Source organism: Oncorhynchus gorbuscha, linkage group LG06, assembly GCF_021184085.1.
Source record: "Oncorhynchus gorbuscha isolate QuinsamMale2020 ecotype Even-year linkage group LG06, OgorEven_v1.0, whole genome shotgun sequence".
NCBI classification, from domain to species: domain Eukaryota; kingdom Metazoa; phylum Chordata; class Actinopteri; order Salmoniformes; family Salmonidae; genus Oncorhynchus; species Oncorhynchus gorbuscha.
In genome coordinates, this window is record NC_060178.1 from 33,483,755 (window position 1) to 33,501,983 (window position 18,229).

General features: G+C 45.7%; 1 protein-coding gene across 2 annotated transcripts in view; it reads right to left on the bottom strand.

Moving 5' to 3' along the window:
- Positions 1-1,582: 1,582 nt before the first annotated feature.
- Positions 1,583-18,229, bottom strand: part of LOC124037874 (capping protein, Arp2/3 and myosin-I linker protein 3-like) — a 53,480-nt gene continuing 36,833 nt past the window's right edge. Inside the window, exons 32-39 of one of the 2 annotated variants that reach the window (XM_046353054.1) lie at positions 15,454-15,533; positions 5,916-6,089; positions 5,404-5,605; positions 4,547-5,300; positions 4,014-4,120; positions 2,968-3,088; positions 2,816-2,887; positions 1,583-1,835 (exon numbers count right to left, since the gene is read on the bottom strand). In XM_046353054.1, the coding sequence (XP_046209010.1) occupies positions 1,795-1,835; positions 2,816-2,887; positions 2,968-3,088; positions 4,014-4,120; positions 4,547-5,300; positions 5,404-5,605; positions 5,916-6,089; positions 15,454-15,533 (1,551 nt within the window). In that variant the 3' untranslated portion in view covers positions 1,583-1,794. Of the gene's footprint in view, positions 2,373-2,815; positions 2,888-2,967; positions 3,089-4,013; positions 4,121-4,546; positions 5,301-5,403; positions 5,606-5,915; positions 6,090-15,453; positions 15,534-18,229 lie in introns of both variants that reach the window. The other variant, XM_046353053.1, reaches the window with a different exon arrangement.

Genomic DNA, 18,229 nt, shown 5'->3' on the forward strand with positions numbered 1-18,229 from the left:
CAATGTTTGGCCCCTTAGCATTATAGCATGACAGTGTTTTAGCCATTTTGTAAGTGCAGACAACAATTCAGTAGTTTTTCAAAAGTAGCAAACACCATTCGAATAGCTGCAAAACAGTTCAGCAGGTTTCCATTGAGATGACAGGAAAGCAGACAGTGAGGGCAAGGGACAGACAGAGACCGACTAGGAATAGCATGTGTATGTTCCAATAATTACCGCAGTAGGTAAGTTATGCTTAGCGATGTCCGTATCATTTTGCACTCTAAGACATTTATCTTCCCCTCCCCCTCTCTCCCTTTCTCTCTCTGTATTCGTGTGTTCCCCCTCTCTCCCTTTCTCTCTCTGTATTCGTGTGTTCTCTCCCCCCTCTGTATTCTCTCCCTCTTCTCTCTCTGTATTCGTGTGTTCCTCTCCCTTTCTCTCTCTGTATTCGTGTGTTCCCTCTCTCTCCTTTCTCTCTCTGTATTTGTGTGTTCCCTTCCCTCTCTCTGTATTCGTGTGTTCCCCCTCTCTCCCTTTCTCCTCTGTATTTGTGTGTTCCCCCTCTCTCCCTTTCTCTCTCTGTATTCGTGTGTTCCCCTCTCTCCCTTTCTCTCTGTATTCGTGTGTTCCCTCTCTCTCTGTATTGTATTGTGTTCCCCTCTCTCCCTTTCTCTCTCTGTATTCGTGTGTTCCCTCTCTCTCCCTTTCTCTCTCTGTATTCGTGTGTTCCCCCTCTCTCCCTTTCTCTCTCTGTATTCGTGTGTTCCCTCTCTCTCCCTTTCTCTCTCTGTATTCGTGTGTTCCCTCTCTCCCTTTCTCTCTCTGTATTCGTGTGTTCCCCTCTCTCTTTCTCCTGTATTCGTGTGTTCTCTCTGTATTCTTCTCTCTCTGTGTCTCCCTTTCTCTCTCTGTATTCTCCCTTCTCCCTTTCTCTCTCTGTATTCGTGTGTTCCCTCTCTCTCCCTTTCTCTCTCCCTTTCTCCCTCTCTGTATTCGTGTGTGTTCCTTTCTCTCTCTGTATTTGTGTGTTCCCTCTCTCTCCCTTTCTCTCTCTGTATTCGTGTGTTCCCCCTCTCTCCCTTTCTCTTTCTGTATTCGTGTGTTCCCTCTCTCTCCCTTTCTCTTTCTGTATTCGTGTGTTCCCCCTCTCTCCCTTTCTCTCTCTGTATTCGTGTGTTCCCTCTCTCTCCCTTCATCTCTCTCTGTATTTGTGTGTTCCCCCTCTCTCCCTTTCTCTCTCTGTATTCGTGTGTTCCCTCTCTCTCCCTTTCTCTCTCTGTATTCGTGTGTTCCCTCTCTCTCCCTTTCTCTCTCTGTATTCGTGTGTTCCCTCTCTCTCCCTTTCTCTTTCTGTATTTGTGTGTTCCCTCTCTCTCCCTTTCTCTCTCTGTATTCGTGTGTTCTCTCTCTCTCCCTTTCTCTTTCTGTATTCGTGTGTTCCCTCTCTCTCCCTTTCTCTCTCTGTATTCGTGTGTTCTTTCTCTCTCTGTATTCGTGTGTTCCCTCTCTCCCTTTCTCTCTCTGTATTCGTGTGTTCCCTCTCTCTCCCTTTCTCTCTCTGTATTCGTGTGTTCCCTCTCTCTCCCTTTCTCTTTCTGTATTCGTGTGTTCCCTCTCTCTCCCTTTCTCTTTCTGTATTCGTGTGTTCCCTCTCTCTCCCTTTCTCTCTCTGTATTCGTGTGTTCCCTCTCTCTCTCTAGAGTCTAGTTTCTCCCTCGCATGTTTCTCCTCTTCCACATCGGACAAAATGCTGCCCAGTTGTCATGACAACCCTCTGGCTGGTTGGTCTGAAGCAGCTTAATTCCATCGACATTACAACAGCTCTCTGTTAACAGACGCTGAGTTGACGCTGTCTGGGAGAGCACAGAACGAGAGACATTCCTGATTACTGATTCATCTCATTAGACACAATTTGATCAGATAATTAACAACAGTGAAGTCATGTTTGAGTTGTATTCCGACCTAAGGGGTGATTGAAAACGTTGCTTTGTTTAGTCTGAGACACACACACACACACACACGCACGCACACACACACACACACACACACATTTGTCCCCAGATATTTATATTCTTGTGAACAGTTCTGGTCCCCACAATGATGGTAAAACCAAAAACACACAAATATAGCTGTATCCAAAGAAACATATCTGTTTTCATGCATTAAGTATGAGAGGAAACACATGCTCCCATTCTCACAGAGACAGAGGCAGAGAGAGAGAGAGAATGAGAGAGAGAGAGAGAGAGAGAGAGAAAGAGAGAGAGAGAGCTACAGAGGCAGAGAGACCAGGATAGTCCAAGGATTTGTTTCTGTTCTGGAGTAGTCTAGGTTTTTTCACAGGTTTGCGATTTGGGGGCTTCTCGAGATTATTAGGGCATCCCTGTCAGTGCCTGGGGTAAATGAACACAGGAAATACTGTACAAGGTAACAGTCAGACAGTGTGTGATCATGAGGCACATATTAACACACACAAACACACACCCATGGATCAATACAAGCATACTGACTAAGTATTGGAAAGACAGACAGACAGACAGACAGACAGACAGACAGACAGACAGACAGACAGACAGACAGACAGACAGACAGACAGACAGACAGACAGACAGACAGACAGACAGACAGACAGACAGACAGACAGACAGACAGACAGACAGACAGACAGACAGACAGACAGACAGACAGACAGACAGACAGACAGACAGACAGACAGACAGACAGACAGACAGACAGACAGACAGACAGACAGACAGACAGACAGACAGACAGACAGACAGACAGACAGACAGACAGACAGACAGACAGACGCATACAGGCTGACAGGTGTACGTACCTGTGTCACAAGACAGAGCCTTTCTGTTCCTCTGGGGTTTCACTGGGGCTTGAGGTCTCACTGCTTCCTCACCTGCACACCATATACCACCGTCAATCATACACTGTCATACACTGTAACGACAAAATGATATTGATTTAATTTGTTAATACCTTGACTGAAAGCCCTGTCAGCCAATCCCAGCACTGGCTTGTTGAATGCAGATGGTGCAAGATGTGGGATCGGCCTTTCATTGGCATACTCAATTGGAGAAGACACATAGGATGTCTTTGGCTGAAAATAAATGGGGCACAAAATCAATAAAATTATAAATTAATATCTAAACATAACCACACATACACTCAGTGGACAGTTTATTAAGTATACCCATCTAGTCTTAGGTCGGACCCCCTCCAGAATAGCCTGAGTTCTTTGGCCCCATGGAAATGTTTCTCAATTGGTATCAAGGGACCTAACGTGTGCCAGGAAAACGTTCCCCAAACCATCACACTTCCAGCACCAGCCTGTATCGTTGACACCAGACAGGACGGGGCCATGGACTCATGCTGCTTACTCCAAAACCTGGCGCTTCCCTTAGCATGGCGAAACAGGAACCGGGATTTGATGGAGCAGTCGATGTATTTCCATTCCTCAATTGTCCAGTGTTGGTGTCCGCGTGTCCACTGGAGCCGCTCCTTCTTATTTTTAGCTGATAGGAGTGGAACACGGTGTGGTCGTCTGCTGCCACAGCCCATCCGTGACAAGGACCAGTCAGTTCTGCGTTCCAAGATACCATTCTGCGAACCACCAACTACTGTGCCGTTTTTTTGCCTGTTATCTTGCCAGATTCTTGCCATTCTCTTTCGACCTCTCATCAACAAGCTGTTTTCGCCCACTGGACTGCCGCTGACTGGACATTTTTTGTTTGTCGCACCATTCTCAGTAAATCCCAAAACACTGTTGTGCGGCCGTTACCGGAACCGGCGCGCCTGGCACTGACGACCATACCACACTCAATGTTGCTTAGGTAACTCATTTTGCCCATTCTAACGTTCAATCGAACAGTAACTGAAGTCATCGACGCCTGTCTGCCTGCTTTATATAGCAAGCCACAGTCACGTGACTCACTGCATGTAGGAGCAAACCATTTTCGTGAACTGGCCAGTATACTATTATATTCACATAAATATGACAACCAGAGGTATATGAAAAGACAGACCTTTTCAGGAATGGGAGGTGGCTGTCCCTCTGCATCTCTGCCTCGATCTCTCTCTTTCCTTTCCATTCTTCCACCATCCCTATCTCCGTCTGCTTCCTCCTCTGCACCTGAAGATAAAGATGGAGTAATAATATCATTAAAGCTGCAATATGCAACTTTCTGGTCGACCGGACTAAATTCACATAGAAATGTGAGTTATAGATCTGTCATTTTCTTTGAAAGCAAGTCATAGAAGCGGTAGATAGGTTTTATGTGCATTTATTTCTATTATTCTTAAGTTGCATTTTTGTGTCTTTTACTTTAGGTTTTGTACACCAGCTTCAAACAGCTGAAAATATATTTTATAGCGGTTTAGATGGAACAATAATTCTCTACACTGAATCATCTTACCAAACTGTACACTCTGTTTGTTTTGTCACATAAAATTAATTATGCGAACTATTCCAATTTTAGCAACCAGGAAATGGCGGAGCGATTTCTGCATATTGCACCTTTAAATCAACACAACAATGTGTAAGAGACAGGTGCAGTACCAGAGCTCTCCTGTAGATGTCTCTGTCTCAGTTTGGACTGGATGGGTTTACTGCTTTGGGGAGGAGGGTCTGGTTTAGATGCATTCACAGAAACCCGTCCAGGGGGAACCCCTCCTCCACCCCTCCACCCTTCCACCTGTCCTACAGCAGTGTCTGAGTGCAGATGTCTGTCCGTCTGTGTGTCAGAGTACTTCTGTCTGTCCACGGTTGCCTCCATGTTTTTCTGGGAGTCAGTCTCACTTTTAGGTGATGGAGTCCTGTCTGACGGGTAAGGGGGCAGAGGCCTCTGAGCCAGATGTTGTCCCTGGGCTTGTCTGTCAGACTGTCTGCCTGACTGCCTGCTCTCTATCCACTGTCTGTCTATCTGTATGTCTGTCAGTCGTCCCTCTGCCCACTTTCTGTCTGTCTGTTGTCTGCTCACCGTCCACTGTCTATCTCGATCAAACTGTCTGTCGATCTGTCTCTGTGTGTGTCTGTCAACTGTCCACTGTCTTTCCATGAGTCTATCTGCATGCCTGCTCTCTGTCCAATATCTGTCCATCTGTCTCTCTGCTGTTCTTCCCTCTGTCCATGTTTTGTCTGACAGTTTGTCCTCGGTCCAGTGCCGGTCAGAGTGTCTGTCAGCCGGTCTTATTAATGTCCTCTCTCTGTCTGTGTGAAGCCCCTCTGTCCACTGTCTGTCCACCTGTCTGTCCTCTGACCAATGTCTGTCAGTATCTGCAGGTTGCTCGTGCGCTGTCTCTAGCTTTGATGGCTGTAAATAACACAGAGGAAAAGATGAGAAGAGATATTATAACCATGAACTCATCAACCAGTATGAATGTTTTCTACCACAAGTGATACAGCATAGACTGTACCTGGCTGGGTGAGTAGAAGGGGTGTCTGCTGCCCGGCATGCCAGGCTGTGGTGGTATGCTCTGCAGTGGCTGCAGGCTCAGGCCTACTGGCTCCTCCCCCCTCTGGTCCTCCACCTTCCCATCAGCCCCCTCACCAGGAGAGCAGGCCCTGGCAGCAGAACGAGGGGGCTGCAGCAGCGTGTAGACATTCTCAGTGGCTGTCCTGAGAGAGAGAAGAGCAAAGGGGACAGTCAGAGAAACAATGAGTCAACCAAGAATTTGCTCAGTGGCCCCTGGATAGTATTTGATTTGGTGTAGATAACAAATGGGGCCTGTTTAGGCTTTCTAACCCAGCAGGCTAAGCTATAATAATGTTTTAATATTGGGATAGAATATATTAGACTTGCATAATTTTTAACATCTTTATTCATTAGACTGCATCATCATTGCCATCATTCTGTTGCATCTCATAATCTGAGTGGGAGAAGGGCAACAGGGTGTGTGTGTGTGTGTGATACTGAGGATTCACCAACCCTGTGGGTGCCGTAGCAACAGTGTGACACTCCTCCCCACACCCATCTCCGCCAGACTCTGGCCCCTGATTGGAGAGAGTTGAGTTGCGGTTCCTACGGAAACCAAAGATGGCCAGCATATTGCGTCTTTTCTTTCGCCTGAGAGAGTGGGCTTTATGGAGAGAGGACAACTGACTGACATAGAGGAAATGAGATGGAAAGGGTAGAGAGAGATGAGCAGAACAAAACAGGAAGAAGATAAAGGGTGAAGTCAAAAGGCAGATATAAAGAGAGACAAACTGACCACAGCTATACAGGATGAAATATGTACAAAACATTAGGAACACCTTCATAATAGTGAGATGCACCCCCCCCCCCACTCATGGACTCGAAAGTTCCCACAGTTGTATCAAGTTGGCTCGATGTCTTTTGGGTGGTGGACCATTCTTGATACACACGGGAAGCGAGTGTGAAAAGCCCTCTCAAACCAACGTGCCTGGCACCTACCACCATACGCCGTTCAAATGCACTTCTATTTATTTTAATTTTTAAATTGAACCTTTATTTAACTAGGCAAGTCAGTTAAGAACAAAGTTCTTATTTACAATGACGGCCTACCAAAAGGCCTGGGACGGGGCCTGGGATTATACTGTATATTTTTTATAAAAACAGGACAAAGAGAGACACCACAACACTACATAAAGAGATACCTAAAGACAACAACATAGCATGGCAGCAACACATGACATCACAGCATAGTAGCAACACAACATGACAACAACATGGTAGCAACACAACATGGCTGCAGCACAACATGGTAGCAGCACAAAACATGGTACAAACATTTTGACAACAGCACAAAGGGCAAGAAAGTAGAGACAACAATACATTACGCGAAGCAACCAAAACTGTCAGTAAGAGTGTCTATGATTGAGTCTTTGAATGAAACGATGGAGATAAAATTGTCCAGTTTGTGTGTTTTTTGCAGCACATTCCAGCTGCAGCGAACTGAAAAGATGTGCGACCCATGGATGTGTGTGCTTTGGGGACCTTTAACAGGATGTGACTGGCAGAATGGGTGTTGTATGTGGAGGATGCGGGCTGCAGTAGATATCTCAGATAGGGGGGGAAGTGAGGCCTAAGAGGGTTTTATAAATAAGCATCAACCAGTGGGTCTTGCGACAGGTATACAGAGATGACCAGTTTACAGAGGAATAAAGAGTGCAGTGATGTGTCCTATAAGGACCATTGGTGGAAAATTTGATGGCCAAATGGTAAAGACCATCCTGTCGCTTGAGAGCACCCTTACCTGCCCATCTATAAATTATGTCTCCATAATAAATAGGAGCGGTTATGATAGAGGAAACCAAGTCTAGATTTAACCTTAGCCTGCAGCTTTGATATGTGCTGAGAGAAGGACAGTGTACCGTCTAGCCATACTCCCAAGAACTCGTATGAGGTGACTATCTCAAGCTCTAAACCCTCAGAGGTAGTAATCACATCGGTGGGGAGACGGGCATTCTTCTTACCAAACCAGATAACATTTGTTTTGGGGGTGTTCAGAACAAGGTTAAGGGCAGAGAAAGCTTGTTGGACACGAAGAAAGCTTTGTTGTAGAGCGTTTAACACAAAACGCCAGCTGAGTATAATACTGTATCATCTGCTTATAAATGGATGAGAGAGCTTCCTACTGCCTGAGCTATGTTGTTGATGTATATTGAGAAGAGTGTGGGGCCTAGGATCGAGCCTTGGGGTACTCCCTTGGTGACAGGCAGTGGCTGAGACAGCAGATTTTCTGACTTTATACACTGCACTCTTTGAGAGAGGTAGTTAGCAAATCAGGCCAAAGACCCCTCAGAGACACCAATACTCCTTAGCTGGCCGACAAGAATGGAATGATCTACCATATCAGAAGCTTTGGCCAACTCAATAAAAATAGCAGCACAATATTGCTTAGAATCAAGGGCAATGGTAACATAATTTAGGACCTTTACGGTTGCAGTGACACATCCATAAACTGAGCGGAAACCAGAATGCATACCCGAGAGAATACTACAGACATCAAGAAAGCCAGTCAGTTGATTATTAGCTATTTTTTACAACACTTTTGATAAACAGGGCAAAATAGAAATTGGCCTATAACAGTTAAGATCAGCTTGATCTCCCCCTTTAAATAAAGGACGCAACGTGGCTGCCTTCCAAGCAATAGGAACCTCCACAGAGAGGAGAGACAAGTCAAAAAGGTCAGAGATAGGCTTGGCGATGATAGGGGCAGCAACCTTAAAGAAGAGAGGGTCTAAACCATCTGACCCAGATGTTTTTTTGGGGTCAAGTTTATGGAGCTCCTTCAGCACCTCGGACTCAGTGACTGCCTGCAGGGAGAAACTTTGTAGCGGGGCAGGGGAAAAGAGGGAAGAGCATCGGGGCTAGTTGCATTAGAAGTCGTGGGAGATGAGGAAATGTTGGACGGGCAAGGAGGCATGGCCGAGTCAAATAGGAATCCTGACTTAATGAAGTGGTGATTAAAGAGCTCAGCAATGTGCTCCTTGTCAGTGACAACTACATCATCAACATTAAGGGACATGGACAGCTGTGAGGAGGAGGATTAATTCTCCAGGTCTTGAACCATTTTCCAGAGCTTCTTGGGGTTATACCCACAGAGAGATAACTGCTCCTTAAAGTAATTAACTTTGGCCTTCCGGATAGCCTGAGTGCACTTATTTCTCATTTGCCTAAATGAGAGCCAGTCAGCCTGAATATGCGCGTGCCTTTCGCAAATGGAATTCTTGAGGTGGAGTAACTCTGCCAGATCATGGTCGAACCAGGGGCTGAACCTCTTTAAAATTCAAATTTTCTTTATGGAGGCATGTTTGTTAACAATACCACTGGAAATATTAAAAAAGAAGGTCCAAGCGTCTTCGACAGAGGGGATCACGCTGATTCTATACCAATTTACAGAGGCCAGTTCATGAAGGAAGGCTTGCTCAATAAAGTTTTTTTAGCAAGCGTTTATGAAAAATCAGGACAGGCAGTTTAACTGAGCAGCCATTACGGACGTAGGCTGTAAAATAGTGATCATGTCATGCTGGTGATAGAGGACCCAAAAGCGACTTAACAGAAACAGAGTTTATTCAAGTCCAAACAGGGAATAACAGAAATCCTCTAGTCTGTAGAGGGGAATAACAAGAGAACGGCCACAGACTGCAGGTAAACCGGGTAGGCGCAGGCCGTAGTTGACAGAGACACCTGCTCACACGCAGCATCTGATGAAGGCAAAAAACACGACAGGACAGGGCAACACAATCACAGCACGGTGAATACTAAACAAGGAACCGACGGGACAGGAACGGAACACAAAGGAATAAATAGGGACTCTAATCAGGGGAAAGGATCGGGAACAGGTGTGGGAAGACTAAATGATGATTAGGGGAATAGGAACAGCTGGGAGCAGGAACGGAACGATAGAGAGAAGAGAGAGCGAGAGAGTGAGAGGGGAGGGGGAGAGAGAGGGATAGAAAGAGGAAAGAACCCAATAAGACCAGCAGAGGGAAACGAACAGAATGGGGAGCACAGGGACAAGACATGATAATAAATGACAAACATGACAGTTTGACAAGCGCCTCCTGGCGCACTCGAGGAGGAATCCTGGCGGCAACGGAGGAAATCATCGATGAGTGAACGGTCCAGCACGTCCCGAGACGGAACCCAACTCCTCTCCTCAGGACCGTAACCCTCCCAATCCACTAAGTATTGGTGACCCCGTCCCGAGAACGCATGTCCATGATCTTATGTACCTTGTAAATAGGTGCGCTCTCGACAAGGACGGGATGGGGGAGGGAAGACGAACGGGGGTGCGAAGAAAGGGCTTAACACAGGAGACATGGAAGACAGGATGGACGCGACGAAGATGTCGCGGAAGAAGCATCGCACAGCGACAGGATTGACGACCTGGGAGACACGGAACGGACCAATGAACCGCGGAGGAGCTGTCGTAAGAGGAAGGTTGCGAGTGGAAAGCCACACTCTCTGGCCGCAACAATACCTTGGACTCTTAATCCTGCGTTTAATGGCGGCTCTCACAGTCTTCCCCGCAGACAAAGGCAGACCGGTAGTGAAGCCTAAGGCGATGTGAGACCATGGTCGAGAAGGAATGGGGAGCGGTCTGAGACGACCGGCAGGAGGAGAGGGTTTCTGCGCGCAGTCCGAACAAGCAGCCACGAAACGGCGCGTGTCACGCTCCTGAGTCGGCCACCAAAAGCGCTGGCGAATAGACGCAAGAGTGCCTCGAACACCGGGATGACCAGCTAACTTGGCAGAGTGAGCCCACTGAAGAACAGCCAGACGAGTGGAAACAGGAACGAAAGGAGGTTACTAGGACAAGCGCGGCGACGCAGTGTGCGTGAGTGCTTGCTTAACCTGTCTTTCAATTCCCCAGACTGTTAACCCGACAACACGCCCATAAGGAAGAATCCCTCGGGATCAGTAGAAGCCACAGAAGAACTAAACAGACGGGATAAGGCATCAGGCTTGGTGTTCTTGCTACCCGGACGGTAAGAAATCACAAACTCGAAACGAGCGAAAAACAACGCCCAACGAGCCGGGCATTAAGTCGTTTGGCAGAACGGATGTACTCAAGGTTCTTATGGTCTGTCCAAACGATAAAAGGAACGGCCCCCTCCAACCACTGTCGCCATTCGCCTAGGGCAAGTCGGATAGCAGTTAACGGTTACCCACATCATAGTTGCGCTCAGATGGCGACAGGCGATGAGAAAAATAAGCGCAAGGATGAACCTTATCGTCAGACTGGAAGCGCTGGGATAGAATGGCTCCCACGCCTAAACCTCTGAAGCGTCAACCTCGACAATGAATTGTCTAGTGACGTCAGGAGTAACGAGGATAGGAGCGGACGTAAAACGTTCTTTTAGAAGATCAAAAGCTCCCTGGGCGGGACCACTTAAAACACGTCTTGACAGAAGTAAGAGAGGAGCAGCAACTTGACCGAAATTACGAATGAAACGCCGATAGAAATTAGCGAAACCTAAAAAGCGCTGCAACTCGACACGTGACCTTGGAACGGGCCAATCACTGACAGCTTGGACCTTAGCGGAATCCATCTGAATGCCTTCAGCGGAAATAACGGAACCGAGAAAAGTAACGGAGGAGACATGAAAAGAGCACTTCTCAGCCTTTACGTAGAGACAATTCTCTAAAAGGCGCTGTAGAACACGTCGAACGTGCTGAACATGAATCTGAGTGACGGAGAAAAAATCAGGATATCGTCAAGATAGACAAAAACAAAGATGTTCAGCATGTCTCTCAGAACATCATTAACTAATGCCTGAAAAACAGCTGGCGCATTGGCGAGACCGAACGGCAGAACCCGGTACTCAAAATGCCCTAACGGAGTGTTAAACGCCGTTTATCCACTCGTCCCCCTCTCTGATGCGCACGAGATGGTAAGCGTTACGAAGGTCCAAAGTAAAGCACCTGGCTCCCTGCAGAATCTCAGGCTGATGACACCGGATAACGATTCTTAACCGTTATGTCATTCAGCCCTCGATCCACGCAGAATGCAGAGTACCGTCCTTCTTCTTAACAAAAAGAACCCCGCCCCGGCCGGAGAAGAAGAAGGCACTATGGTACCGGCGTCAAGAGACACAGACAAATAATCCTCGAGAGCCACGCGGGAGCCGACAGAATATAGTCTACCTCGAGGAGGAGTGGTCCCCGGAAGGAGATCAATACTACAATCATACGACCGGTGAGGAGGAAGGGAGTTGGCTCGGGACCGACTGAAGACCGTGCGCAGATCATGATATTCCTCCGGCACTCCTGTCAAATCGCCAGGTTCCTCCTGAGAAGTAGGGACAGAAGAAAACGGGAGGGATGGCAGACATTAAACACTTCACATGACAAGAAACGTTCCAGGATAGGATAGAATTACTAGACCAATTAATAGAAGGATTATGACATACTAGCCAGGGATGACCCAAAACAACAGGTGTAAACGGTGAACGGAAAATCAAAAAAGAAATAGTCTCACTGTGGTTACCAGATACTGTGAGAGTTAAAGGTAGTGTCTCAAATTTGATACTGGGAAGATGACTACCATCTAAGGCAAACATGGGCGTAGGCTTGTCTAACGGTCTGAAAGGAATGTTATGTTTCCGAACCCATGCCGTCCATGAAACAACCCTCAGCCCCAGAGTCAATCAAGGCACTGCATGAGGAGAACCGACAAGATGGACCGACATAGTAGTACAAGATCTAGATGAAGAGACCTGAGTAGTAGCGCTCACCAGTAGCCCTCCGCTTACTGATGGGCTCTGGCCTCTTACTGGACATGAATTAACAAAATGTCCAGCAACTCCGCAATAGAGGCACAGGCGGTTGGTGATCCTCCGTTCCCTCTCCTTAGTCGAGATGAATCCCTCCCAGCTGCATGGGCTCAGTCTCAAAGCCAGAGGAGGGAGATTTGCGATGCGGAGCAGGGAAACACCGTTGATGCGAGCTCTCTTCCACGAGCCCGGTGACTCAGATGACTGTTCTATGCGGATGGGAGAGCAATCAAAGAGTCCACATCTGAAGGAACCTCCCGGAGAGAATCTCATCCTTAACCACTGCGGGAGTCCCTCCAGAAAACGGAAGAGCAGCGCCGGCTCGTTCCACTCACTAGAGGCAGCAAGAGTGCGAAACTCAATGAGAATAATGTTATGGACCGTTCACCTTGGCATAAGGAAGCCAGGGCCCTAGAAGCCTCCCTACCAAAAACTGAACGGTCAAAAACCCGAATCATCTCCTCTTTAAAGTTCTGGAACTTGTTAGAGCAATCAGCCCTTGCCTCCCAGATAGCTGTGCCCCATTCTCGAGCCCGGCCAGTGAGGAGGAAAGGATTAATTCTCTCAGGTCTTGAACCATTCACACTGCGTGAGAAAGGAGCACTCAGTGGGCTGCCCGGAGTAGCAAGGTGGGTTATTAACCCTAGGTTCTGGAGGCTCGGCAGGCCAGGAAGTAACAGGTGGCACGAAAGTAGACTCTGGAACTGTCCAGAGAGGTCGGAAACCTGAGCGGCCAGGTTCTCCACGGCATGGCGAGCAGCAGACAATTCCTCTCATTTGCCGAGCAATGGATCTTGACGGCAGTGTCAGCGTCTGAATATCGCTGGGTCCATTCCTTGGTCGGTTCCTTCTGTCATGCTGGTGATAGAGGACCCAAAAGCGACTTAACAGAAACAGAGTTTATTCAAGTCCAAACAGGGAATAACAGAAATCCTCTAGTCTGTAGAGGGGAATAACAAGAGAAGCGGCCACAGACTGCAGGTTTCGGGTAGGCTTTAGTTGACAGAGACACCTGCTCACACGCAGCATCTGATGAAGGCAAAAACACGACAGGACAGGGCGAAACACAATCACAGCACGGTGAATACTAAACAAGGAACCGACGGGACAGGAACGGAACACAAAGGAATAAATAGGGACTCTAATCAGGGGAAAGGATCGGGAACAGGTGTGGGAAGACTAAATGATGATTAGGGGAATAGGAACAGCTGGGAGCAGGAACGGAACGATAGAGAGAAGAGAGAGCTTGAGTCAGGGGAGGGGGAGAGAGAGGGATAGAAAGAGGGAAAGAACCCAATAAGACCAGCAGAGGGAAACGAACAGAATGGGGAGCACAGGGACAAGACATGATAATAAATGACAAACATGACAGATCAGAGATAGGTCATTACAGAAAACACCAGACTGATGCCTATCAGGATTATTTGTGATGATAACATCGAGGAGAGTAGCCTTTTCTGGGTGTTTGGAGTCATACTTTGTGGGATTGGTAATAATCTGAGAAAGATTTAGGGAGTCCCATTGCTTTAGGACATGGTCAGGTGGTTTAAGCATGTCCCAGTTTAGGTCACTTAGCAGGACAAATTCAGACTTAGTGTATGGGGCCAGGAGAGAGTTAAGGTAATTTAGGGTACAGGCCGGTGCTGATGGTGAATGATGACACCCAGAAACAGACAACAAAAAGCGATTTGAAAGTGTAAAACAGCAAATCAAATTGTTTGAGGACAGACTTTGTGGAGACAACTGAGCACTGAAGGTGATCCTTGGTAAAGATAGCCACTCCTCCACTTTTGGAAGATCTGGTTATAACCAGAAAGGTTAACATCAGTGTTCAAACCACTCTTTCTTAACCATGTCTCAGTAATGACCAAAACGTCTGGATTGGAGCTGTGAACCCACACTTTCAACTGATCCATTTTAGGTAATAAACTTCTAGTATTATTGTGCAGAAAACCCAGGATTTTTACGAGAGCAGAAATCAGTGAAGCAGATATCAGAGCATAAGTCAGAATTGGGGTTAGCAACAGTAGATGGGCCAGGGTGTACATGCACATTTCCAGATATCATCAACAGTAATAATATCAGGGCACGGCACAATATTTTGTCTTACTCATTCACCCTCTGAATGGCACAGATACACAATCCATGTCTCAATTGTCTCAAGGCGTAAAAATCCTTCTTTAACCTGTCTCCTCGCCTTTCATCTACACTGATTGAAGTGGATTTAACAAGTAACATCAATAAGGGATCATAGCTTTAAGCTGGATTCACCTGGTCAGTCTGTCATGGAAAGAGCAGGTGTTCCTAATGTTTTGTACACTCAGTATATGTCTATATACATTTACATTTATATTTAAGTCATTTAGCAGACGCTTTTATCCAGAGCGACTTACAAATTGTATCATAAGCCTGTTCAGTTTGTCCCTAGTCAGCACCTGTACTTTCACTTATTCACCCTGTCATCAGTCCCTGTATGTTGCTCTGGGCAGCTGCCTCACAGAAACACTTCCTGGCAGTGAGAGACGTTGCAAGGATACAATTCATGGCACACAACACTTTATCCAGAGTACATTCATTTAGAAATATGCTTAACAGTAAATGTAATAATACTAAAAGCATCTACTTAACCAGATGATCTGCTGTGTGGATATACTCTAGCATGGACCAGCATTACTCTGCCGGCATGTGACAAGAGGAGAGGTAAATCTCTAAAGCTATTAGTATAGGCAGAGCGCACCTAAAATCCTGAACCTGAACGTAGTCTATGGACTAATGGAAAGTAGTCCTATGCTAAATTACTTGAGTTGTACTTACTTTGGAGATGATTCATGCAATTTAGATCATGCTTATAGTGTGCCATTCACTCCTATTTGTTTTTGAGAGAGAGAGAGAGAGAGAGAGAGAGAGAGAGAGAGAGAGAGAGAGAGAGAGAGAGAGAGAGAGAGAGAGAGAGAGAGAGAGAGAGAGAGAAAGAGAGAGAGAGAGAGAGAGAGAGAGAAAGAGAGAGAGAGAGAGAGAGAGAGAGAGAGAGAGAGAGAGAGAGAGAGAGAGAGAGAGAGAAAGAGAGAGAGAGAGAGAGAGAGAGAGAGAGAGAGAGAGAGAGAGAGAGAGAGAGAGAGCGAGAGCGAGAGAGAGAGAGAGAGAGAGAGAGAGAGAGAGAGAGCGAGAGCGAGAGCGAGAGCGAGAGCGAGAGCGAGAGAGAGAGAGAGAGAGGGATCTACCTATCAGGGAGAACTCTCTTGGAGTAGAAATCTGGGAGTCCATCATCAAGAGGAGTGACAGCTCCATTTTCAGTGCAATGCTGGGGACGAGGAGAGAGATATTTCAGAATTACAATACTATTCTTAAGCATCCATTTATATTTCAGAAATAAAGACTGATGTCCCACACTGTTTGTAAGTGCTTATTGGAGGGGCTTACAATGTATTTTTTTAATGTTCTGTTGGTAATAATACAAATGGTTTATACTAGCTTCAGAGAGATGACTTAACCCAATTGGAGTAATTCACTTAGTATATATAGATTACCCTGGACCCAATCCAATTCATTCTGAAAAACAGAGCAGCACGCTGCCACTGCCGGGAGGCCCTAACATTTGGGAATATGGGGTGAGAATTATGCATGAACCATAAATTAAGTCAAAGTTGTATTATCATTACTTTAATCACATGAATAATGGTTCTTTTGGAATAGAAAATGTGCTTGGGCACACATGCAAAATGTATAAATAATGGCTATACTAAATGCTTGTTAAATAAACCAGATGTATCAATATTAACATCAGGTCTATTTAACAAGCAATTAAAATAGCCATTAGTTATACATTTTGCTTGTATCAAAAGGGAATATTGTCTTTGTAGTGGTCATTAGCTATGCAAATAACATCTGTATTCTGTTTTATTAATATGCAAGTATCTCGATGTGACTCCATAAGTTTTTAAGTTCACTTACATTCACTATGTGTTGCCATATCAGTGTCTCCTTAAATGTATAATTTATTAGCTAATATATCTACTTCTTTATGCTTCTGCACTCAGATGAGAAATCTACTACAGCAGGGGCCTCTCAGTGTATACAATATTCATAAGTGAATATATACAGTGGGGAGAACAAGTATTTGATACACTGCCGATTTTGCAGGTTTTCCTACTTACAAAGCATGTAGAGGTCTGTCATTTTTATCATAGATACACTTCAACTGTGAGAGACGGAATCTAAAACAAAAATCCAGAAAATCACATTGTAGGATTTTAAAGTAATTAATTTGCATTTTATTGCATAACATAAGTATTTGATACATTAGAAAAGCAGAACATAATATTTGGTACAGAAATCTTTGTTTGCAATTACAGAGATCATACGTTTCCTGTAGTTCTTGACCAGGTTTGCACACACTGCAGCAGGGATTTTGGCCCACTCCTCCATACAGACCTTCTCCAGATCCTTCGGGTTTCGGGGCTGTCGCTGGGCAATATGGACTTTCAGCTCCCTCCAAAGATTTTCTATTGGGACCTTGAGATGCTTCTTACGGAGCCACACCTTAGTTGCCCTGGCTGTGTGTTTCGGGTTGTTGTCATGCTGGAAGACCCAGCCACGACCCATCTTCAATGCTCTTACTGAGGGAAGGAGGTTGTTGGCCAAGATCTTGTGATACATGGCCCCATCCATCCTCCCCTCAATACGGTGCAGTCGTCCTGTCCCCTTTGCAGAAAAGCATCCCCAAAGAATGATGTTTCCACCTCCATGCTTCACGTTTGGGATGGTGTTCTTGGGGTTGTACTCATCCTTCTTCTTCCTCCAAACACGGCGAGTGGAGTTGAAATCGGGAGAACTTCTTCCATTTTCTAATAATTGCGCCAACAGTTGTTGCCTTCTCACCAAGCTGCTTGCCTATTGTCCTGTAGCCCATCACAGCCTTGTGCAGGTCTACAATTTTATCCCTGATGTCCTTACACAGCTCTCTGATCTTGGCCATTGTGGAGAGGTTGGAGTCTGTTTGATTGAGTGTGTGGACAGGTGTCTTTTATACAGGTTATGAGTTCAAACAGGTGCAGTTAATACAGGTAATGAGTGGAGAACAGTAGGGCTTCTTAAAGAAAAACTAACAGGTCTGTGAGAGACGGAAATCTTACTGGTAGGTGGTGATCAAATACTTATGTCATGCAATAAAATGCAAATTAATTACTTTAAAATCATACAATGTGATTTTCTGGATTTTGTTTTAGATTCCGTCTCTCACAGTTGAAGTGTACCTATGATAAAAAATTACAGACCTCTACATGCTTTGTAAGTAGGAAAACATGCTGTCAGGATTTGGCCATGGTTGTTCCGGTTTTTGGTCACTAGATGCCCCCATTGTGCCTTTTGACCTTTTGTTTTCCCTTGATCCCCATTATTATTTGCACCTGTGCCTCGTTTCCCCTGATTGTATTTAAACCCTTTGTTTTCCTCTGTTCTTTGCTCTGTGTTTGTATGTTAGCACCCAGCCCTAGTACTCTGAGAACTCTTGTTGATCCCGGTGGACTCTCTTGTGGAATTCTGTTTTTTGTTCTTGTTTGTTTGTTTTTTGAGTATCTTTTGAGGCTTTTTGTGCGTTACCTTCCACCTTGTGGATTTACCTTTTTTGTCTTGGAGGATTACCTTTGTTCTTGTAGGATTCCTTTTGAGGTTGTGGAGTTACATGTTTTCCTGAAGAACTTCACTTTTTACTTCATTAAATACACCGTCTCAAGTACTGCTGTGTCTGCCTCATCTTCTGGGTTCTGCCGACTATTCGTGGCTCAGTTGGTTAAGTGATTGTTTCTCACTCCGGAGACCCGGGTTCGTAACCGGGTACTGACACATGCTAAATCAGCAGTGTATCAAATGCTTGTTCTCCCCACTGTAAGTGAATATAGATCCTGTTTTTCCATATTCATAATTAAGTATCACACACATTCAGCAGTTCAGTAGTATACAGTACCATTCAAAAGTTTGGGGTCACTTAGAAATGTCCTT